This window comes from Rhinolophus sinicus, chromosome 17 (assembly GCF_057876585.1).
Source record: "Rhinolophus sinicus isolate RSI-liver-muscle chromosome 17, RSI-T2T, whole genome shotgun sequence".
Lineage (NCBI taxonomy): Eukaryota > Metazoa > Chordata > Mammalia > Chiroptera > Rhinolophidae > Rhinolophus > Rhinolophus sinicus.
The window spans coordinates 164,135,335-164,159,764 of NC_142517.1; the positions used below are offsets into that span (position 1 = coordinate 164,135,335).

At 48.7% G+C, this 24,430-nt stretch overlaps 2 protein-coding genes and 1 long non-coding RNA gene across 3 annotated transcripts; 2 read left to right on the plus strand and 1 right to left on the minus strand.

The window, feature by feature from the left end:
• Window positions 1-3,564: 3,564 nt before the first annotated feature.
• On the plus strand, window positions 3,565-9,578 carry HOXD3 (homeobox D3). The gene is made up of 2 exons (XM_074338333.2): window positions 3,565-4,151; window positions 6,634-9,578. Exons 1-2 carry the CDS (start codon window positions 3,611-3,613, stop codon window positions 7,389-7,391), a joined length of 1,299 nt encoding a protein of 432 aa, XP_074194434.1. The 5' UTR covers window positions 3,565-3,610; the 3' UTR covers window positions 7,392-9,578.
• A 178-nt stretch (window positions 9,579-9,756) lies between these two features.
• On the minus strand, window positions 9,757-22,097 carry LOC109451232 (uncharacterized). Its single transcript, XR_002137950.3, has 4 exons — window positions 21,948-22,097; window positions 12,396-12,584; window positions 12,075-12,130; window positions 9,757-11,871 (listed from the first exon to the last, which is right to left on the minus strand). It is a non-coding gene; the product is annotated as an uncharacterized LOC109451232 (long non-coding RNA).
• A 74-nt stretch (window positions 22,098-22,171) lies between these two features.
• HOXD1 (homeobox D1) lies at window positions 22,172-23,904 on the plus strand. Its single transcript, XM_019739280.3, has 2 exons — window positions 22,172-22,920; window positions 23,291-23,904. Exons 1-2 carry the CDS (start codon window positions 22,290-22,292, stop codon window positions 23,623-23,625), a joined length of 966 nt encoding a protein of 321 aa, XP_019594839.3. The 5' UTR covers window positions 22,172-22,289; the 3' UTR covers window positions 23,626-23,904.
• Window positions 23,905-24,430: the final 526 nt, after the last annotated feature.

Sequence of the window (24,430 nt, forward strand, 5' to 3'; positions counted from 1 at the left end):
CCCCTTCTTTTCCAACTTGCATGGACTGACTTTACCCTTCCGTGATTTACGACCACCGCAGCGCTAGTCATAGCCGGGCCACGGCCGCCCCCTCCCTCCCTAAGTCCCTCGGCCTTTCCACCGCCACCGCGAGCCGGCGAATGCCGGGTAGGCCTCCGCGCGTCCGGCGAGCCTCTTGGCGTCCCCAGGCCGAGGCAGGCAGCAGGTCTTCGCACCCGGAGAGGCTCCGCGCGTCCCGTCCCGCGTCCCGCCGCAGAGCAGAGCTGCTCCAAGAGGCGGGCACCCGGCTACTTTATATAATCCCCCTGCTCCGGGGGCGCGGGCCCAGCAAAAGTGCGGAGCAGTGCATTCTTTTGCTGCGCTTCCTCCTACGCGGAGCCTGTTTTCCACTTCTGAAAAGTGCCGGGCCTGGGGAAGTGTTTTTCTTTTCATTCCTTACTGAAGCGTTTACTGCCGCGGTGCTCGCAGTCATAAATTTTGTTACAAACCACAATGACAGGTGCATTGATATGCACCGTGAGAGCTCCAGCTGCTTAATAACCCCGTCCCCTGGCCGCTGTGAACGCCTTTTATTTATTCGGTATCATATTAGGTATTGATCCCCGGCAGAATTAAGTGCAGTGAGCAAGTATCTGGATCCCGCTGTTTCAGAGGTGCGGTGGGTGCGGCGGGCCAGCGCGGAGGGCCCGGGGAGCGGGCGGTGGTCGCTCAGAGGCTGCCTTCCTTCCGACTGGGGACCGTTTGGCGCTGTATTCCCCGCCTGCGGTTGGGCCTCCGAGCTAAGTTGGGCAACTTCCCGGGACCTCGAGAAAGGACGAGCCAGACCCCCAGTTTGGCGCCCCTTCCCTGGAGGGGCAGGGGATGGCGCCGGCAGGGTTCTAGGGAGGCTACCCGGGGCTGGTTCCCCGGGTTGGGGGTTGGGGGGGGAAGAGTGAGAGGAAAGGGCAGCTGAGGACTTCGAAGACCGCCCCTCCCCCCCCACACACAGGGGCTTGTCTTCACCCCAAGGCATTTGGGTCCCGGAGCCCAAAAGAGCAGAAGTACCAAAGGGCGAGAAAAGAAAGCCTTAAAGAAAGAGGGTGGGTGATCGAAAAGATGAGCCACTGAACAGTTGACCATTGTCCAAGTGATTTATGACCCATTCCTTCTTTTTAGGTTCAAGCAGAGTTCACAAGGAGTAGGGATTTCTGGAAACAAATAAGCTTTTTTTTTTTTTTTAAAACAGTTTTGTAACAATATTCTCAGGTTCTGTTTTAGGAAAGGTGGCTTCTTTAGGGCACTATATTTTTTTGGGGGGGGGGGCGGCGGTGGTGAAGGCTGCAAAGCCCTTCCCATTTAGCAGAGGGCTACTGTCCTGGCTTCTGGAGAAATGGGCATTGAGGTGGTGGGTCATCACTGAGTGGGCCTTGAAATTCCTTAATACAATGAAAACAGAGGCGGGAGAACAGACTCTGTGGTTATGCATAAAGCTGCCCTGTATTTGCACTTTTGAGGTCTGTACACAGAGCTTTTTCTAGGAAGATGCCGTAGGAATATATATATGTAAAGCCATCTGTTTCAAAGACCTGGTCAATTCCTAAAGATGCTGTTTTGGTGTGACTGGTCCACCTATCAAGATAAACTTGATCAACCTGGAGGCAAGAGGGGGATGTTTTGCTTCCACAGTTGTACATGGAATGACAGAAGCAGCAGTGAGTTCTGGTGGTCTGAGTGTCAAATGTGACCATTTTAACATCCAGAGGGCCCAAGGTTTAAGACTGGAAGCTGGATCCCAGAAATGTCCAGAAATTTAACCAAATCCAGAGTACCTGGTGCTTTTGCTGGGGGTCAAACACATATAAATATGGTCACAGGATGAGGAGGTAGCTATCCATTTGATATTCAGTAACTTTAATTGTCAGAGAATGATATAGAAAATGAATTGAGAGCAAGATTAAGACCAGCTTTGTTGGGTAGGTATCTTAACTGCATCCATTTAAGAACAATAGTGGAAACAATTCCTAAAACATCCTAGGATTCTATTATCCCATTGAGAAGGGCCTGTCTCTTATCAAGATTAATGGCATATTCACTTGTATTTTAAAACAAAAATGAGCAACAATACAACCAAACAAAGGCTAGTATGAGTAATTTTTTTTATTGGGTTAGACTTTTGGTGAAAGTGGAGGGCAAATGAGTGACTGGAGGAGTGGTTTTGGTGTTAGTGGCCAAATCCATTGGGCCACATAAGTTGTCTAAATAATGTGGTCCATCATGATGACCATGATGGAAGCCAAGGAGTTTGGGGGAAGGAAAGTTGCCTGAAAGACTAGATCAAGAATTAAAACCAGGGAGCTAAGTTTTCTTTATCAAGCAGACAAAAGTGGTTGAATGGTATTAGTTATACTTTAACTCCTTAGGAACCTTTCAGGAGAAGGGGTGGGTGGGTAAGAAGGGAAACCTCCATCAAGAGTCAGAGGGCACAAAAGGGGTAGAAATTTTCTTAGTTTTTTTTTTTCCTTCTAATTCTGGACCCATTCATCATGCTAAGAGAGGCTCTCTCACTAGTTGTGAGTTGGGTGGGGGTGAGGGTGGGAGTGGAATGGATGATTCAGAGCAGAGGTCAATAATAATATCTATACAATAGATGCAGGATAAAAATGATAACATTATAATGTAAAGCATTCTCCATTCACCCATGCTCCATGCACTTCAAATTCTAAATCTCTTCACCCATTTCCAATGGTATCCATTTAAAAGTAGTGGAGGACAAAGTAAAGAGTCTAGAAAACTGTAGATGAAAGAGAAGAAACATTTTCTAGCCTCAAAATAAATCTAGGGTCTTTAAGTCCTCTTCTTGGTTTTTATCTCTTAGTGGATGTCACAGTGCTGTCCGAACAGAGCTAACTGGGCTGATTCTCACTCTATCACTGGAAAGTGGACTGAGTCTCCATGAAAGATGCTGTGATTTTGAAACCAGGTGGGGAGATACTTTTTTTGAAAGCTCTGGTTGTTCTTAGTATGTTATAGTGCATGTTTTTGCCCATCAAAATCCTGAGATGACCCCATGATTGATTGACCCATCCACTCATTTACTCATTCAAAGGCATTTATTGCACTTAACTACATGTGGGGCACCGGACTAGATGTTAGGAATATACAGACGAATAAGACACAATCCCTGCCCGCAAGGAGCTCAAAGTTGAGTGGGAAAATCAGCTATTAAAATGTATGAGGCCGTAAGTGCTTTCCAGTGTGGTTTCAAAGGCTAAATTGACAATCTTGGAGAAAGACAATTGTATCTGGAGAAAAAAAAAAGGCTCCTTCCTTTGGATGGAGTTAAGCTAAAGAGAAGGAAAGGTCTTTTCTTATGTTTATGAGAAATTCCTTCTGACTTTTCCAAGGGTTCAATTAAGTTGAACCTTTTAAAATCCCTGATTTCCCACCATGAAGTGGGTGAGAAGCAGAGAGCCTGAGCTAGTCCTTATATATTGATTGGTTTTGCCAATGATGATTCTACTGGGACCTCTCACTTTTCTTCTCCACAGGTCACCTGGAGCCTGGGGCTGCCCCAGCTGTCTCAGGATTTGGCAGACATTGGAGGTGGCGGTGAAGGAGACAGTGGTGGTCAATGTTATTTGAGCAGGGTCAGCAGGCCCTGGAGCTTCCTGAGTGCACGATGCAGAAAGCTGCTTACTATGAAAACCCAGGACTATTTGGAGGCTATGGCTATAGCAAAGCCACTGACACTTATGGCTACAGTGCCCCGCATCAGCCTTATCCACCCGCTGCTGCTGCCAACTCTCTGGACACTGATTACCCAGGTTCTGCCTGCTCCATCCAGAGCTCTGCACCTCTGCGAGCGCCAGCCCACAAGGGGGCTGAACTCAATGGCAGCTGCATGCGGCCTGGCACTGGGAGCAGCCAGGGTGGGGGTGGTGGCAGCCAACCTCCTGGTCTCAACTCAGAGCAGCAGCCACCACAGCCCCCTCCTCCACCACCGACCTTGGCTCCATCCTCACCCACCAACCCTGGAGGTGGAGTACCTACTAAGAAGGCCAAGGGTGGGCCCAATGCTTCTGGCTCCTCAGCCACCATCAGCAAGCAGATATTCCCTTGGATGAAAGAGTCCCGACAGAACTCCAAACAGAAGAACAGCTGTGCCACTGCAGGTAGCTTTCTGAGGGGGCTCACCCCTAGGCTAAGGCCCATTCAAACTGACACCAAGAGGCTAGCTCACCTAGCAACCAAGGGACTCAGGCCTGGAAGTGCAACCTTGGAGGCCATATGTCTAAACTACTGATGCAGAAACATCCCTTCTTTTTAGAGTTCTTGATTGGAGGTCATACCCTTACAGTGACAGGGGACTCACTTCCATTCCAGGCTGTTGGTGCCATTGCTGATCAAGTCTCATGGTTATAAATAGATAGTTTTTCCTCATACTGACCTAATATCTGCTTTCCTGGGCTGCTGGTCATAACTCAGCTTCTTCTACCATCAAATAGCTCTTCAAAACTTGAAGACAGGTATGATCCCCAAGACCAGGGGGTTATGTGGTCCATATCACATGAACCCCACGCCCTTAAATTAATAAGCACTAAAGTCTATGGCATCTATGTTAAGAACCATGCTAAGTGCTTTACAAGCATTTAATTTTCCAAAGAACCCTTTGAGGTAGGTATATGAGGTCTGACAATTAGGTTCGCAAACTTTGTTGCAATGATGTTGCTAACCTGTTTTTATATCAGAGGGATTATTCATTATGAATTTGTACCAACTGGACAAACAGTTAACCAAGTTTACTATTTGGAAGTGCTGAAAAGGCTGCGTGTAAAAGTTAGATGACCTGAACTTTTCACCAACAATTCATGGCTCTTGCATCACGACAATGCACCAGCTCACACAGCACTGTCTGTGAGGGAGTTTGTAGCCAGTAAACAAATAACTGTATTGGAACACTCTCCCTACTCACCTGATCTGGCCCCCAATGACTTCTTTCTTTACCCGAAGATAAAGGAAATATTGAAAGGAAGACATTTTGATGACATTCAGTATATCAAGAATAATACGACGACAGCTCTGATGGCCATTTCAGAAAAAGAATTTCAAAATTGCTTTGAAGGGTGGACTAGGCACTGGCATCAGTGCATAGCTTCCCAAGGGGAGTACTTCGAAGGTGACTGTAGTGATATTCAGCAATGAGGTGTGTAGCACTTTTTCTAGGATAAGTTTGCTAACTTAATTGTCAGACCTCGTATGATACTATCCCCATTTTACAGATAAGGAAACTGTTAGAGATGATAAGTGACTTGCCCAAGATCATAAAACTACAAAATGGTGCACTGGAATCCAACCAGGGCCTCTAAGGCATAACCATGGGATTCTACTTGGCTCATTCCAGCCCAATTCTTCCCATTCCAACATATCCTACTAGAAGAGGATATGCTCTGAAACAGGAGCAGCCTTGGGTTTCCCTCCCTGGAAAGGGAGACCCTACAGTTGAGAAGATCTTCCGTATGTCCTGTCAGGGTGTGTGGAAGATGGTCAGGTACAGGAGCTCTGAAGCCTGCTGCCTGGCACTCTCTTCTTGGCCTGCTCGGTTCCTGAAATTTTCTGGCTTTGTGTTCTCTGATTCAGTTTATCTTCAGGTGGATGAACTTGCTTTCAGGTTCAGGGCCAGTTTGAAGCCTGGGATGTAGCTAACTTGTTATCAGGTCTCTAGTTGCCTCCTGCTCTCTGGGACTGCTGTTCCTAAGGGGAAAGTATCTCCCAGCCTGCAGACTCCTTCTGCCCCTCCTTCCCAGCTGCAGGCTCAGGCCCTCCCTCCCTGGAGAAATCCATTTGTCTTCCCAGTGAAGGAGTGGACAAGCTGCTGAGAGGTGGCAGGGGTGGTAGAAACCAGTGTTGAGGCTGCTGCTCCTTGCACTGCAATACTCAAAATGCTCCCAGCCTGGCTTTGGAGCCCCTAAAAGTCGGGGCAGTATTTTTATGGTTTATCACCTCCCTGCGTTTGGATGCAGAGCCCTTGGGTGCAGCGGGGCTGGAATGAGGTGCCAAGATCTCTACCCTCATTCTACGCTTCCTGGGTGCTTTGCCCAGGAACCAGCCCTTGAGGAAGGCAGGCTGGGGCTGCCCCTCCCCCTCTTCCTCAGCAAAGGCTACGAGGAGTGTTCAAAGAAGTCTGGCCCTTCTTTGACAGGGGGGAGGCTTTACCAGCTGCTACTAGTCTCCCATTAAAGTCCTCCACGGCCTTTGGGACGGGATGATGGACTAGGCTGGAGGGGAGGGGTCGGGCAGAGGAAATCGGACCTCAGAAGGCAAATGGGGTTTTCAGGTGCGACTGACTGGTAGGCCTGGGGCCGGTGAGTTCCCCCTTGGAGTCTCATCTCTCAAACGCCCCTCTCCCACGCCAGCCAGGATTAAATCTGGGGGAGGAAGGAGGAAGCAGAGGGAGCCAGGGAAGCACCCCTCTTCAGCCCTGGGTGTCCTCCCCACCTCTCCCAATCAGCGTTCTCTCTCTCTCTCTCTCTCTCTCTCTCTCTCTCTCTCTCTCTCTCTCTCTCTCTCTCTCTCTCTCTCTCTCTCTCCTCTCCTTTCTCCCCTCGCCCCTCTCCCCTCTCCCCTCTCTCCTCTCCTCTCTCTCTCTCCCCCCAGGAGAGAGCTGCGAGGACAAGAGCCCGCCAGGCCCAGCGTCTAAGCGGGTGCGCACCGCGTACACGAGCGCGCAGCTGGTGGAGCTGGAGAAGGAATTCCACTTCAACCGCTACCTGTGCCGGCCACGCCGCGTGGAGATGGCCAACCTGCTGAACCTCACCGAGCGCCAGATCAAGATCTGGTTCCAGAACCGGCGCATGAAGTACAAAAAGGACCAGAAGGCCAAGGGCATCCTGCACTCGCCAGCGGGTCAGTCCCCAGAGCGCAGCCCACCGCTCGGCGGCGCCGCCGGCCACGTGGCCTACTCAGGCCAGCTGCCGCCGGTGCCAGGCCTGGCCTATGACGCGCCCTCGCCGCCCGCCTTCGCCAAATCTCAGCCCAACATGTACGGCTTGGCCGCCTACACGGCGCCGCTCAGCAGCTGCCTGCCACAGCAGAAGCGCTACGCTGCGCCCGAGTTCGAGCCCCACCCCATGGCGAGCAACGGCGGCGGCTTCGCCAGCGCCAACCTGCAGGGCAGCCCAGTGTACGTGGGCGGCAACTTCGTCGACTCCATGGCACCCGCGTCCGGGCCGGTCTTCAACCTGGGCCACCTTTCACACCCGTCTTCGGCCAGCGTGGACTACAGTTGCGCCGCGCAGATTCCCGGCAACCACCACCACGGACCGTGCGACCCTCATCCCACCTACACAGATCTTTCTGCCCACCACTCGTCTCAGGGACGCCTGCCCGAGGCCCCCAAACTGACGCATCTGTAGCGGCTGCCACCGGCCGGAACTCGTGGCGCAATTACCTCTTTTGCTTTGGTGGCTGGGGTGGCGGGCGGGGCCCACGGGGCAGCTGGCAATCCTCTCCCTAGCTCTGGCCGGGTTGCTGCCCCCCGGGTCTCGGGCCAGTAGCGGCCGAGGCGCAGGCACTGGGCCTCCCCTCCAGGCGCGTACTCCTTTGGGGTGACTTGCCATAAATCAGCCGCAAGGATTCTCCTCTGTAAGCCTGACAGTGTCATGTGCGGACCAAGGGACTCAAATCTGGTAATGGTGTCCCGAAGGTAAGTCTGAGATCCACCGGCGGCGCGTCCTGCAGAGGGACCGGAGCTGGGAGAGCCCCGGGCCTGGCCTGCGTGTAGCCTAGTTGCGGAGACCTTAATTTATATGCTCCTTCCCGTCCCCGTAAGGATTGCATCGGACTCAACAATCTGTATTTATTATTTGAAGCGAGTCATTTCGTTTCCCTGATTATTTATCCTCGTCTTAATGTATTTATGTGTATACTTGTAGAATTCTCCAGCCGACCTTAGGAACGCGCTCCCAGGCCGCGGGGGCCACATTTCACCTTAGTCCCCTTGGTCCGAACTAGTTGAGAGAGTAGTTTTGAACAGTTGTAACCGTGGCTGGTGTTTGTAGTTGATGTAAAGGATTAAGACCGCAAATTGTCCTTCATGGGTAGAGTCAGGCGGCCCCATGGCGTGGGCACAACACCCGTAACTCATTTCTCAACAGCCACAGCCCTCCCACTCGACACAATTTATTGACTTCAAATTGTCTGGTACTATTTTAACAAATATTTAGAATAAAAAAAATTTCTCAGTCGGAAGTGTATCTGTGTTAATCACGCACACTTGCAAGTAGATCACTGCCTTTATCTTTCCCACAATCCCCGTGTTAGGCCCCCAAATAGGCTGACCCTTTGAAATATATTTTTTAATTTATGTGGAATCTAGTACACACATTGGTTCTGGGGATACTTGATTACATCCCAGCTCTTCACATTAGGGGGGAAAATCCGAGGATGCAAACCTAGAAATGTTCCGGGAGGGATGATTTGGGTAGAGCTTTGTGCTGCGCCTGCTTTGCTGTTTCTACCTCCCTCTTTCTATACATAAATTGACTTTCTAAGATTGCATTTACATTGGAGAGGCCAGAGCTTACGTTTCTGCGTTAAGTAATAAAAAATAAACTTTGAAAGAAAACTGACAATCAAAGAAAAGACACAAGAGAAGTCAAAAGAAGAATTGAGCTATGAAAAAGCTAAGGTGCAGGGAAAAAAACGATCATTTGGAGACGCGCACCTAAGCTTTTTCTCTAGGAGATGCTGTCATGACTTTTATAGTGGTTGGTGGTTCATTTCTAAAGAAAACAAGCGTTCCCCATGATGTAAAGTAGTAAAAGTTTCATTAATGGAACATAAGTATAAACACCTTGTTTATTCCTGTTTCTTTGTACAAGATGGGCAAAAAATGTCTCCAAGGATTTATAACCATTTTGTAAATATTAGCGTGGCTTTAGCTAAGGGTGGACAATTTACATCCGCTTCTCTGGGAGGAGGCACTTGGAAAACGCCTTCAAATAAGGTTCAATTCTTTGTATTTCGGCAAAGTCTGCCCACGCATCTCTATTTGGTTTGACAAATAATGCAACTCCTACTACATCCCCGGTGACACGAGGTGAAATTCCTGTTGTGTGGAAATAATTTAACTTCTGATCTTCTGGTGGAACAACAACCGTTTCTATTTGGATGTTTGTGTTTCGCTAAATAATGATGGCTCAAAATAATATTTAGTTCCCTTGTTCCTTTGTGCTGTTTTTAAAATGGCATGTTAGATTAGGGGTGGGAGGGGGTTATCCTTTTGCTAAATTTCACCTTACCGAGCAGGTTTAAAGAATACATGTTGTAGAAGTGTATCAACAGAATAAATGACTTCAACGGAAGGGATATTTTACCCACTTCCAAGGCTTAATTTTGTTTTGTATGAAATTTGCATCCACAAGCAGAATTTCTAATTGTCTTGTAAGAAATTATTTTTTAAACTGTTAGGGAAATCAAAGAAGAGCTTGCTGCCTTGCAGAGATAACAACGTTTCTTAACTGGCTAAATATTAAATAGATGAATTGTCAGGCTGTTTAGATTCAGCCCGGTTTTCCCCTCATCTTCTCTTCCTACCATAAGTAATAATAAAAATACATAATGCATCATGGCTCCAGGCGTTTTCCAGCTCCGTGTGTTACCGCAGGAGGATCTGCTGAGTCTGCGGGTGTCTGCAAGGCCCCAAGTGTCATCTGCGGCTTAGGGTTTCATGGATTAGAATTTAAACGGTGTCTAGCCCGGCTGACATCAGCTTCCTCTCAAACTCAGGCTCCAGAGAAGTTCGGGGTTAGGGGCTCCCTCTCCAGGCAGCCGCCGCCGCCCCAAGGCACCCCCTTTAGAGGGGTGGGGGAGCTCGCTTGGGACAAATCTGTGGCTTTCTCTCACCTCTTGGAGAAAGGTTCTGAGAATGGCTCAGATCCGTTCCTGCCTTGACATGTCATGTGATGGGCACCCTCGGTCGCTCTTGGCACGGGTGGGGGCCACAGTGAGTCTGGGGAGGGCGCTTCCTGCAAGGCCAGCTCAAGAGCGGGCCTGAGACACAGCCATTTAGAACTTCATAAATTATAAACAAGCCGCCTTGGCTTTCGCCATAAATTCTGCTCCTTTTGAGCCTGCAATTAGTGTTAGGAAGCACCGGAGTCTAAACACAACCAAACGCCCTCAGAAGGGCCCAATTGCCCGAGGTTGCAAACTTTATTTCCCAGGGCCACTCCCTCCGCACCCCGAGGTTTGCACACATAGTCGCCTCCTCCCCCGCTACCGCTGGTGGTACACACTCGGCTGGGTTCCCGCTCTGCGAGGGAAGGTCACAATAGCTGCTCTATCGGCGGAGGCGCCTGCCGTCAACCCCCCACCCCACCCCGGTCTCTGTGAAGCAGAGAAAGGAGAGTGGGGGAGGGGAGCCCGGGCCCGGCAATGGCGCCCTGGGCCCAGGCCTCTCCTCTCCCGAGGACCTACAGCGGGAAGGGGCAAGTTGGCAGGGAAACCTCCACTCTAGCCCATTATGGATGTGCAAGGGCAATGGGGAACGCACCAAGGCCTCGAGGCTGCTGGCCCTCGCCGCCTGGCGCTGGGTTGAGGGCGCCCTGAGCAGCCGGGTCTTACCAGAGCCGCTGCGCCATTGTGTGCGCAGCTTCCCCTCAGGTTCCGTGGCGGGGAAGGCCGCACAAAGGCGACGCTGGGCGGACAACTGGAGGTGGGGAAGGGCCGGGTGTCGCTCTGAGCACTGGTCTCTGGGAGGTTCATCTCGTTTGCCTACGGGGAGCAAATGGCTCAGGTCTTGGCCAGCTCTGCTTTTTTTCTTGTAAAGACCGCTTTCAGGGAGGTAGAGATCAGGGAGGTTGTGGGGGATCCTCCTGAGGCCTGAAGAAAGGGGTCAGGGCTGCAAGCCCGGGCTCATGGATGGCGGTCGTGGTGGCAGTCCTTTTGTCCAGACAATCAGATGTGAATTGAGGTAGGGTGGAGGTGAGGCACACCCACTGCAAAATGGGAGGTGGGGGTGGGAAAGAGATTTAGGCTGATGGAGACTTTTCCCTGGCTCAGGAGAAACTCAGGACCCAGCCTGGAGTGATAGGAGGAGACCCAATTGAGCTAGCCAGGGGGTGGGGAAGTTGCAGAGGAAAAGGCCTGAAGAGTATTCCTGGCCCCTGTTAAGGCGGTAAGAATGGGCGATTAACTACATATTCTGCCTCCTACTGGTAGCTTTCAGCCTGATCCAGGGACCTGACAGAAAAAAAAAAATCCACCTCAGATGGAATCATTAACTTAACCATTCACTTGTATCATTTCTTTGTACGGCTTTCCAATGAGAGAGCAAGGGAGAGAATATAGAACAAGTCCTTTCCCCGTGCTGCAGCCCCAAGCTTAGTCCCCATCACAGACACATCAGCTAAATTGGTTCTCCAGGCCCCAGAGGCTGCTAACCTTCACATTCTTTGAATTTCTGTAGTAAGGAGTATTAAAGGATAGTGATTCCCTATACTAACTAATCGTCCCTTCTCCCTCCCCCAATCTGTACCAGCTGACTGACCCTTGAATGAAGTGCATCTTCTCAGCCAGCAGGCTTGGGAGCCTAGGCTCTCCATCTGTTGAGGTTTTTCAATAGGGAGGGTAAAGAGGATGTGTGTGTGGGTGTATGTTTGAATAACAAAGAAGGAACCCAACATTCGACTAAAGTTTTTCTCTGCTTGAACTAGGGAAGCCAGAAGCTTGTTTACACCTTCAGTATTCAAGGGACAGTCCTGTTTTGACTTTATCTGGAGAATTAGTGGAAACTTCCTCCTGAAGCCAAGAATTGGTTAATCCCCGTAACAGATCTAGGAAAGTCCTCTTCATCTGGGAATTCTTGGCATCTGGGAGTCCTTCTTTCAGAAACTGTAAGAAAAGAATAGAGTGAACAGAAGTTTGTGAGTATTAAATAAAATAAAGAGGGGCAGAAGGCTCCCTAGTCGCTACTGGCCTACAGCCTGATTACTTGAGGGCACTGCCCCTTCCCAGAGAGGGTATAGCTAGCGCCTGGGTGCGCAGACCTATCCCTAGACACTTTAGGCACTGGGAGCTGAGACTGAGTTACTTACCAGCCATGCCCTCACCACCTTTGAGGACTGGGTCATTTAGATCTCTTGTAAAAGGCCTGGAAGGAGAGAGAAAAGATTGGGTAGAGGAATCAAATGCACTTCCTGCCTTGGTGGTGCTGCCTGGTAGTGGGAAGGATCATCACAGAACGAAATCTTAGTTCTCATTGTTCCCTCGTCTTCTACTCCAGCTACAAATGCCCTCATCTTTGGGGGCCAAATGGATTTATACAATTGGCCTACAGCCTATGCTTAAACATTTCCCTCAAATCTCATACCCACCTTGGCAAGTTGGAAAAGTACAAAGACAGTCCAAAGACCTACTTTCAGGCCAGGTTTCCACACATGAACGAAGAGCCAGGGTCAATGGATGTCCAGTCATTTGTAGTAGCAGAAACAGGTGAAGGGTCCCCACGAGATATTGCGTAAGTCTTCTTGTCCTAGATCTTACGGCAAAATGTATTGGCTGATCCCTATAGGTAGTTTGGATCACTTTTATGGAAAAAATAATATCTGGAAAATCATGAAAATAGTGTTTTAACATTAGTAAGAGCCCAAGGAGGAGATCTTAATTTAAATCTGGATTCACGGAGAACCTTGGTACAAATGAAATGTTTTTGCTGGGGGAGCAGGCCTCAAACCAGGTCAAGAGGACTTGTTGGGCCAGGGCCTTTTTGAAAGAAGGAAGAGCATCCTGACTTATAAGGAGACAGGGAGAAGGCCTTTTGAGGTCTGTTTGTTCAAAGTGGTGCCCTACAAATACCACATCACTCCTCACCTCCTCGGCAAGGGCCAAGCAGGGAAACTGGGTCCAATGAGCTGACCTTAAGGAAGTGGCAGAGCTGGCACCAACCTTCCTGCCCCCCCTCCCACCCCATCTGTTGCCCCTTGGGGCAGCAAGAAGCCATCTTGGCCCCACAGGCAGAGAACGCACAAAGGAAGCCCCCACCCGTTCTCTGACCAGGGACACTCTGGGGAGGGGGCTGGTGGGACCCCGAGTCGAAGCACCTCCCTCCCCTGCAGGGAACAATAGCCAGCGGTCGGGCAGTAGCGCACAGCACAAAGGCCAGCTCAGGCCTTGCCACCATGTGACACGCGCTTGCTGGAGCTCTCCCAGCCAGCCCCGCGGCAGGGCGCAGTCGGCAAAGCCAGGCTGAGGTTGGGGGTGGGTGGGTGTTCGTGAAACCACCTGGAACACTTCGGACAAACGGGGAGTTAATCACCCAACCCACTGGTGGCCACATCCCCTCTCGCCAGCAAGAAGGTCTGGGGAGGAGAATGGGTGAATGATTTCTCTGCGTGTGTCTAGGGTGGGGAGCGGGAGAGGTTAGTCCTATTAAGAGTTCATCAATCACCCGGTGTGCACTTTTCGCTCGACAGCGGTTGCTCCTCCTTCAGAGCAAGTCTGGGCCAGCTGGGAACCGACCAGAAACCGCAGGCGGAGGAGAAGCAGGCATGCAGGGTGAGCACCAACCCAGGGCACGACCCGCCACTCTGCACTGGCTCACTGTTAGCTCGCAGCCCGGCCAGCACGCCGCTGTGCCAGGCCGGAAAGAAATACAGGCCTGTCACCTCCTCACACCATGGCCAGCACTGCTTTGCGCCAGTCTAGTCCTGGGACCACTCAGGGTGCCCAGTGCCCACCTGACATGCTGGCCCCAACCCAGGCCCTTGACCCTAAGTGATTCTGCACCCCCCCAACCCCCACACCTCCTGCTTGCCCAAAGGACACCCTTAAATGCTGTTCAACTCCCCCCACCCCCCCCCCCACCCAGGGCCAAATTCATCTCTGAAGACAGGGCAAGAAAAATCCCAATAGGTCAGAAGGGTCTTGCAGACACTGTTTTATTTAAGAGTTTAAAAAAGATGTCCCCAGGGACTAGAATTCAGGGGAGCCGCAGAACTAGTTTAGTTCTCCTATTTATCTGCAGGAGTATTTGTGTGGGAGGAAGCAGCATAAGACCACTATTGAACTTGGAACTAGACTTGAATTCCATTTAAAATAACAATACATACTTAAAACACCAACTACAATGACATGACTCTCCTCTTTTTGATGTGATGGCAGGACAAGAGTATTTAGAAAAAAAATTTTAATTGAGGTATAATTTATATATAACATTGTATCACTTTCAGTATAACAAAATGATTTGACAATTTGTATACACCACAAAACAGATCACCACAATAAGTCTAGTTAACATCCATCACCATACATAGTTACAATTTTTTTCTTGTGATGAGAACTTTTAAGATTTATTTTCTTAGCAACTTTCAAATATGAAATACAGTATTATTATAGTCACTATGCTGTATTTACTGTTTTTACTTCAATTCTTTTGGGTTCATTTTAAAAACACCATAAAGGGATAGACTGCAAGTTTGGAGGGTGGGGGGCAGTCATTAGCATTAGAGCTGTTTCCAGCAGGAGGGCCTGGGTGAGCTTGTGGGGAAGCCTTCATCTACTCCCTCTTGAGTGGTACCTACTGTCCTCTTGGTAAATTCTAAGGAAGTTCCAGGCTGCCTCCTTTTACCTTTTTTTTTTTTTTTCTGAGTGCTACCAGGTGAAAATTTTCTGAAGTTAGTTAAATACGTTGCCTCAGCTCATAGGAAAGAGTCTCTAAAGGACAGAAAGTCCCAGCTTTCTCCCCGCTTCCTCAGTCCTCTTCTCTCTCATAATCCTCTTGATGGAAATTTACTCGCTTTGGAGAAATGTTCTACTGTCAGTTTGCTTCATATATATATATATATATATATAAGCATTAAGCCTTGCACAGTGTCCTGAACTCTCTGAGCAATTAAGATACTTGTCCTGTTGTCCTTGGTTCAGAATCTGTCTCTCTCTTTCCTTGTCTTTCCACCAATACCTACTGAACAGCTGCTAGATGCACTATGCTTGGCCTTGGCGTACAAAAAACGAGTCACTAATGGTGTGTTCCCCTCCAGCTACTGGGGGAGAAAAAGAATCTTAAAACCGTGTGACAGACGCTGCAACAGAGGTGTGGCCAAAATGTTCCTGGAATAAAGAGCTGGTGACACTAACAGTACCTTTTTTGACAGTAGTGTCGAAAAAGGCTTCTCAGAGGAGGTTGAATTTGGGTCCTTAAGGATAAGAGTTTTTTTAGGTCCAGGAAGGAGGGCTGAACCAGGTGGAGAAAGCAGCACATACAAAAGCAGGGAGGGAAGAAAGAGCAAGGTCTGGACCTGGAACAAGGAGAATAGTTTGAAGTGGAGCATCTGGCTGGAAAATAGGTGGTAGAAGGACCATAGAAAGGAGTCTGGACTAAGTCTGTAGGTAATGGGGAGCCACTGAAGGTTATAAGCTGGGATGTGAGGTTATCTGTTTGGAAAGCTAACTCTTGAGGCTACTGTGTCTGATTGGAGAAAGGAGAGCTAGGAGGCAAGAAGAAGGAGGCTGCTGCAATAATCCAGCCTAGAGAGGAACTAGCATAATATGGATGAAGAGGAGAGACATTTAGGAGGAAGAATTCACAGGGCTTGGTGATCAATTAGATGAGTGAAAGAGGAGTTGTGGATGTTAATCCCTAGGTTTCTGTTTTGAGGGCCTGAGTGGGTGGTCAGGTCTTTCACCAAAATGAATAGAGGAGGGGGAATAGAAGACTTTGCAGGGGAAACTAATGAGTTCAATGTTAGGTCTACAATTGTGTTTTCCGCTTTGCTAACTGATACATTGTGTGATCCTAAGCAATTCACTTAATCTTTCTGGCTTCAATTTCATCATCAATGAAACAGTCAGTAAAGATATCTATCTCATAAGTTTATCATTAGAGCAGTGTGTGTGTGTGTGTGTGTGTGTGTGCGTGTGTGTGTGTGTGCGTGTGTGTATGTGTCTTGTGTTAGGTACTATAGTCACCAGGTCCAAGTGAGTGTCCTATACAAAGCTCAAACCTAGGAAAAACATCCTTTTACGCACACTATGATGATCAATACTTAGGTCCTTGGTGGTCAGTGAGAAATAAGCCTCAGGAAAATTAAAAACAACACCCTGTTGCTTCCCAGATATTGAATCCAAGCTAATGCTTAAGACTAGGTCAGATCAGATTGCTAATCAGAGCCCTTCTGCTTCTGGAGGGTAGTCTCCAGGGGACACATGCAGAAAGATGGTCTTGGTATGAGACCACTAAATAGGAGACCTCTTAGCAGATGTCAGAAAGCTTCTGTGCGTTTTTATATCATGTATCTTTTGGGAAATGCTTGGAGCCACACACTCTCTTTGAACCTCCTTAAGCTTCCCTGTGGCATAGTATAGGAAAAAGTGTTGAGCCTCTGACCTTGGCCATTTACAATGCGTGTGACTACAAGTTGCTTATCTTTTCTGTGTCAGTATTACCATCTGTAACATAGAATTATGGAAAGATCACATTAGATAAGGGAAAATGACATTTCTGGAGATCCTATAAGGGTAACAGGTTATCAGATTGGCAAAAATAAAAAACTCTAATTCCCCTGACTTGGCAAAGGTGTGACGAAACAGGAATTCTCATTTGTTGCTGGCAGAAGTATAAATTGATTCACTTCCATGGAGAACAATTTGGCAATATGTATCAAAACTGCCAGCGCACATACTTTTCACTAATTTCTATGTCTAGGAATTTTTCTAATAGGTAGAAACGTGTACATGTGTATGTAATAGCAAAAGACTGAAAATAAGCTAAAGGCCCATTAATAAGGGACTGGGTCAATAAGTTGTGGTAAGTGCATACAGTAGAACAGCAAGAAGTTATAAAAATAAACCAGGGAGTCCTGTATGCATTTATATGAAATGATCTTCAAGATACAATAGGGAGAAAAGCATGGTGCAAAAGAGTCTATCTGATATGCTATTGTTTGTGTAAAAAATGTGGAGGTGTGTGTATGTGTATAAAGTATCTCTGGAAAGATATATAAGAAACTCATAAAATTGGCTGCCTATATGAAGGGGAACAAGGTGGCTGGGGAACAGATTGGACAAAGACTCTCACTGATACCCTTTGAAACTTGAACCATGTACATTTAAATTTATCATCTATTTAAAAAATAAAGGAGAAAGAAAAAGATCAGTACAAGTGTAGCTGACCTGGGTGTCTCTTGTGTCTTCACACATATCCTTATTTGTATTTGCTCTATCCAGCTATATTAACCTCGGGACACTTTTTGTTTTGTCCCCCCACTCCCTAACCCCTAGAGCCCTGATGCTGATCAAGCTCAGTAGGAAATGAGGGGATCCTTTACTCTCATGTGGTGGTGGGGGTGACGACCCAGGTCCATCACTGCCCTCTCTTGCAGGAGTAGCTCAAGGTGGGTTCTCAGAAGTCTGGGGCACAAGTTTAGCAAAAGGAGGGCAGTAAGCTTCTCAGTTAGCCACGCTGGCTATATGGTCTTCCAGAAATGAGGGTGCCTCCTTGATCACTGCTCTGCTTGCTCAGCATCGAGGCTGCCACATTGCAGAGGAGGGGCTGCCTTACTCCCTGATTTTTGCAGACTGTGGAAAGGCAACAGACTGGTGAGTCAGAGACCCAAGTTGGTTCCCTCATTTTTGTAGGATGGCTTTGCCTTTCAACCTCTGAGTAAAGTGACTTCTCTCTAAAATGAGGGATTTGATGTCACTTACCTCTAAGGAGCCTTCTAGCATCAACATCTTAGGCTGTGAAAAGTCAGCCTTTAGCCAGGGAAAGAGTTACAGCCTAAGCCAAGGGACATTTCACCCTCTCTGGATCCCTGAGACTCAAATGCTCATTTCAGACGATTTGGGGGAGGTAGAAAGAAATGAGGGTTGGCTCCTTCCTCTTGAGATCCCTGTTCCCACTCCTTTCCTCTTCCCATTGACTCAGGACCACTCTAAATTTTCTCTGAAGAGACTTCGAGAGACAAATCCCTTTCACTTCCTACCCCACTGGCATCATCAAAGATAAGTTAAGGAGGTGGCAAGGAGAGCAGAAGTGAGCCCAGTCTACAAAACACTATTTTGTCAGCAAAACTTGGGTAACTCCTGGTTACTTCTTAAGGATGTTTTCTAGAACTTCAACCCAACTAGACTTAAGTTTGACCTTGAAATTGACCTCTCTGTCTCTACTACTCAATAGGCTTCTGGATACTCTTCAGCTATACTCATGTTCCAGCTAGCCATGAGCTCTCATCATGGTGGTTTCAGCCCCCACCGCCCCAATCACCTGTCTTTTCCCACACGGATTCCCCCTAACCTAGCTCCTAAAGCAGAAATACTCAAAGTGTGGTTCCTAAGAACCTTGCTTTAGAATCACCCAAGATGCTTATTAAAAATAAAGACTCCTGAGTCTGACCTATTGGATTAAAATCCCTACACTTTTAAATAAGCTCCTAGGGTGCTTCCTACCCACATGAAGTGGTTTGGGGAGTGAATAATCTAAGGATATCCTTTACCCAATATGAGTCATGGTGAAGATACACCATTCTGTCCATTCTTTATTTCTGTGCAACAAACGTTTACTGACTGCCTGCTGTGTGACAGACACAAGCTTGACCCATGAGCCTTTCATTCACAAAGGTCTCAGGAAAAGGCACAACACTCTAAACTGTTTTTCTCAGAGAGGGTCATGTTATCAGACTTCCCATAGGTTTAGAATTACTGTCCTTAGGATCACTTTCATCTCCATCTCCACCCTGGGATGACTAAAGGATGCTGCAGAGAACTGCAAATCTTGCTTAAGAGAAAAGACACCCCCACCTCCTTTTACCCCAAACAAGCAAGAGCCTTTCTATGCTTTGGGGCTGTGGAGCCAAGAGTTTGCATGTACTCAAGTGTTTCCAAGGGGTAACATGGCAGGCCTGTGGAGAGGGATTCCAAGACACTTCTTAGGAACAACTGTAAACACACAGAAGACCAGACTGCCACCCTCCATCACTTCTGTCTGCAGAAAAGAAGCTTGTCTTGCAAATAGGAGAGAAACATAGTCATGGGGTGTGCAGGGGGTGGCTGCTTTGGTGAGCAGGACGGGAGAGATTTCAAAGCATTCCTACATCAAACACAACCTGGCAATCAGGCCCCACTGCTGTCACCTCCTGCTGAGAACTCATAGCACCAGGACATAGCAGGGCAAGTGACCCTCGGGAATTCATGACTTGAACAAGCAATAAAATCAGTAAGACATTTCTCCCACGCCCTGTGAACATGTAGGAAACAAACTTGAAAGTTACTCAAAATATCCTATATTCACATCTTTCTACACGCACTTCCCCCAATAATATCGTCTGATTTTTCCTTAGGAAATTACAATACTTCTGGAGTAGATTTATTAAAATTCTTCTAGAGTAGATTTATAGTACAGCTAAGACCTGTGCCAGAAATGAATTCGTTGTTCCTTTGGTTTGTGAATATCTTTTCCCCCAGGGTAACCATCCCCTAATAAAATATTCTAACATAGTAGGTCCTTGGCAAACAACTGTTGAATCTGAGTCTGAGATGACCAGAGTCTTGACTGCTAACCTGAGCAAGCCAAGAAAGAGTCCAGGAGTGGAGATGACAACTCTGAGAGCCCCAAGGTGTAGGATATGCCAAAGACTGGGAGAGTCAAAGGAGGTAGAGAGACCGAATGTAGCTTTTTGTATGCAATTAGCAGGGAACTGCTATCGGGTCTGAACAAATAGTGAACACCTTACCCACAGTTTTGAAAACAAAACAATACAATTTAAAAAATGTCTTTAAAAAATTCTCTTTTAGGATAGTTTCTTCCCTCAGCAAAAGCTCATCCAAAATTTTGCTTCAGGAACATAGTGTAGATAGATAGCTCACGTGTACATAAAAATCAATGCTTAATTGTGATAGCAAGGACCCAACTTTTATCCCAAATGTTTGGCAACAAAAACTTGGTCCTTGTTGCAATGAAGGTTGCCAAGGTACCTAGGCTGCCTTGTTTTTACATGAAACCTTAGAGAAAAGGCCCCTAATTTGATAGGTTTTGGTCAGACTTTCCGGACAGTCAGGCTGGGTTTCTGTCCTATATCCTGGGTTGCAGCCAGCTGGACATCTTCTTCAGAGGGGTTTACAAGGCTACTCTTCCTTCATGACCCCCTGGGGCCTCTGGGCCTAGAAGTTGTGATTAAATGAGTACCTTTTGAGAGAGGGCCTCATACTTTTGAGATAGGAGTGTAAGAGCTGGGTCATTATGCTGGTAAAAACTGGCTCTTAAAGTCTAGCCAGGGGTGGCTGTGGGGACACTGTAAACTTAGCAGAATCTGACTTGCTGATACTTTTGCATTAAGAGTGCAGAGTGAGGACAATGAAGAAATGCATCTACATATGAAGCCTGAGCTAGTTCTGAAGAGCTCTATTATTTCCTGACCAGGATGTTAGAAAAGAGCCTTTATTTTTCTCTTTTAAAAAACTATTTAGGATCTTTCTCAACTAATTGGCTACAGGAGAAAACTGAAGTAGCAACATCAAGTTGGAAGGGCTATTTTCAGCATAGGATTCTCCAAGAATTCCAGCAGTGCAGGAAACCCAGACCCCTTTAGCTTTGTTCCTAGCTGTCTACCCTCTACCTACCCTCTCCCCATCCTGGCTCAACCCTCCCCCACCCATCATGGCTCAACTTTGGTCTCACCAGCAGTAACACTTTTGGTGTGGTTTTGTTTATTCACAAGTTCATATCCCTGTAAGGAACTGGCTCCCTGGACTGTGATGGCTCCTATTTTCCAGACTTCCTCAGAATGGAATTTTAGGCAAGAGCCCAATCGCTCTTTCATGACAACTGGATCAGTAAAACAATAATAAAACCTCGGTCACCATAACTCAGAGGCTGTAATAGATCAAGTTCTCAAGGGCACTTGAAAAGCCAAGAGTAGACTCTTTATTCACACAGAGTTTTAAGAAACCATCCTCCTTCGTTATTACTGTGTGTAAATAACATTTATGTGTTTGTTATTTTCCTACAGCCCCAAAGAGGGAAACATTAAAAGAAATGTTCAAGGAAGTTGGAAAGTGTGTCAGTGTAAGCTTGTCTTTGTAACCCTTCTACTCTTCATTTCCTGTGCCAACTGCACTTTTATTTCCCGTCTCTCTACACTCAGTAAACAAAACCATATTATCAAGGGAAAGACTTGAGCCCATTAACATTGTGAGCCCTCAGATTTCACTCGCAAGAGACGACGCAGCACTTATCTCATGGAACAGAAGCTTTAATTGCTTCGAGGTACAAGCCTGTCCAAACCTCTCAGATCTGACCCACCCCTGGGAAGCTTTCGCGCCCTCGAGCCAAACGCCTGGGAGCAAGCGTGCCCAGCATCGCTGTACCTGCCAGCCTCCTAGATCGGAGGGCAACCAGCGAGCGCTCCGTCACAAGGGCAGATTCTTTATTTTGACAACCTAATCAGAGGGCAAAAGCAGCTAAACTTCCGAACACGGCAGAAACTTCATCTTCTTTTCAAATCACAACCTGGCACTCCAACATTCGCACTTCTGCCGCCACAGACGGAAGCAGTGGAAGAAGCCGAAGAGGATGCTGAGAAGTAAAGTGAGAATCTAATCTAAAAGTGAAAAAATTTTCGCGCCCCAGATACTCAGCACCTACAGCATAACATTTAGTACCACAGATCGGAGGGGAGGTGGGAAGTCAACCTCAGCTTCAGGTTTAGGAGAGAAATAGCACCAGTACCAAGAAAACCAAAAGCGCATAGCACCCAGAGAAAAAAGGAATAACTACCTTCCCAGGGGAAAGGCTGGGAGAAGTCCCGACCGCCAAGCTCCGCGCTCGCTTTTTAACCCCTTCCACACCGCGACGCCCACAACCCGCACCTGAGGGACTAGTCACCCCGGATCCAGAACAAGCGCTTGCCCTCTCCATCCTCTCGCCCTGACCCGAGCGACCAGTTTTGCCTTTCTCCCCCCACCTCGCCCAATACCTGTCTGGGGAGCAGGCGCTCCAGGCTGGCGGCCCGCGTTCTTACCCCGCCCTTCCCCAGGCTGCCCCTAGGCAATGCTGGCTCTCCCCCGGGCCGGGGTCTCTGGGCGGCGGCCTCCCGCAGATTCGGCAAAGTTGGCAGCAGAGTAGGCGCGTGGAGCGCGGGGCCGTGCGGGGAAGACGCCCATTGGCCTACCGGCGCCACGTGGCCACCCCCGCCTCTATATTAAGCCACTATTTACCTCCGGCTCGGCTCGCTCGCTATGGCTCAGCTAGGGCAGCTCGGGTAGGGAGGAAAGGCACCCGGCCCTCGCCCGCGCGCTCGGGTAGGTGAGCCGGAACCATGAGCTCCTACCTGGAGTACGTGTCGTGCGGCAGCGGCAGCGGCGGCGGCGGCGGCGACCTGCTCGGCTTCGCGCCCAAGTTTCGCTGCGCCGACGCCCGGCCCGTGGCCCTGCAGCCCGCCTTCCCCCTGGGCAGCGGTGACGGCGCCTTCGTTAGCTGCCTGCCCCTGGCCGCCGGCCGACGCGCACCTTCATCTCCGACAGTCCCCGCACAGCCCCCCGCACCCCCGTATGCGCCTTGCACCCTGGAAAGTGCCTACGAGCCGGGCGCCGCACCTGCTGCGGCGGGGGGCGCAGACTTTCTAGGGCCCGGGCCTGCATACGACTTCCCGTGCGCTCTCGGGCGGCCAGCAGACGACGGCGGGGCTCACGTCCACTACGCCACCTCGGCCGTCTTCTCGGGTGGCGGCTCCTTGCTTCTCAGCGGCCAGGCAGATTACGCGGCCTTCAGCGAGCCCGGCCCCTTCCCGGCGTGTCTCAAAGACCCTGCCGACGGCCACTCCGGGGCCTTCCAGACCGCGTCCCCGGCCCCTGGCGCCTACCCCAAGTCCGCCTCCCCAGCCTCGGGCCTCCCCTCCGCCTTCAGCACGTTCGAGTGGATGAAAGTGAAGAGGAACGCCCCTAAAAAAAGTAAGTACTTGAGCCACGCAATGACGCCCTTGGGGTTGGGGACCGGGCCTCCTCCAAAATTGTGCTGGGAGCATTTTGCAGCCGTCCCTCTAGACGGCGGGTTGGGTTCTATGGAGGAAACGCGTCCCGAGGCGTTATTAAAGCAGGCGAATTCCAAGGAGCGTTCCCCGAATACAAGCTCGGAAAATGTGCCAGGCATAGAGAACATTCCAGGAAGGGGCTCTTCGTGGAGCGTTTATCTTGGCAGTACTGTGTTCATTGGGACCCAGGAGGGCTGCGCAGTGACTTTGTAACTGTAGCCCTTCGGGCTCGGCCGGTGTTGGGTCTCCGCGTCCTCTCGCCCCGCTGACGCCCTGTCTTTACGTTGCAGGCAAACTCTCAGAATATGGAGCCGCTAGTCCCTCCAGCTCAATCCGCACGAATTTCAGCACCAAACAACTGACAGAACTAGAGAAAGAATTTCATTTCAATAAGTACTTAACTCGAGCCCGACGCATCGAGATAGCCAACTCCTTGCAGCTGAATGACACCCAAGTCAAGATTTGGTTCCAGAACCGCAGGATGAAACAGAAGAAAAGAGAAAGAGAAGGGCTTCTGTCCTCTGCCACACCTGTAGCTTCCCTCCAACTTCCCATCTCAGGAACGAGCCCCACCAAGTCGGGCAAGAGCCCTGGGAGCCCTTCTCGGGCCCAAGAGCACTCCTGAGGTTTAGCCTTCAGGCTATAAGAACCTTGGCCTGTACAAGTCATAGGCTACCGCCCCTATCTAGACTTACTAGCTTAGTTTGGGATGGAGGTGGGCATGGACAGAAATTAATAGACGTTTCACCTGGGAAAGGAAGTATCTTAATCGGCTTCTGAGTTCCAGGCTGTGTGTGTACAGATATTAATTTGAGGTCTCTTAAGCCACTTGTGTGTTTTATTTGTCTTATTGGGGAAAAGGTGCCCAGCTGCCAGCCCAGCCCTGCTGCTATGTTGCCTTAGTCACATGCAATTGTTGGGTTTAGAGTGGCAAAGCATTAGTTGCTGAGCTCTGCCAACCCTCTGATGTGCTCAAAAGAGCATCTATCTACCCAAAGTATTTCTGGTTTTAATTTAAAGGACGAGGCTGTATGTATTTGGCTTCTTGAGATTCCCAAAGCTTATTAGGGTCTCCTTGATGTAGCTAAGCTGCTTCAATGATGATCTTCACATTTGCACTCCAGTTTTGTTTTTCTTTAAGAAGCAGTTTCTACCTCTCCATGTGCCTGAGTGAAGATACAATCACTGTTTAGTTAGTAGCTGAACAAATCCACAAGGTGGGTAAAGAGTAGAACCTGAACTACACTTTGACATCAGTTACTCAAACTTGAATGTAAATATATACAGTATGTATATTTTTAAAAAAGGTTTGCTTGCAATGAACATATATGACATTTAATGTCATAGCATGTAAAAGGTTTGAACTTTTTTTATAATAAAAATTACAGAATCTACTACACTCTGCTTTTCCTCACCTTTCATTTTGATTA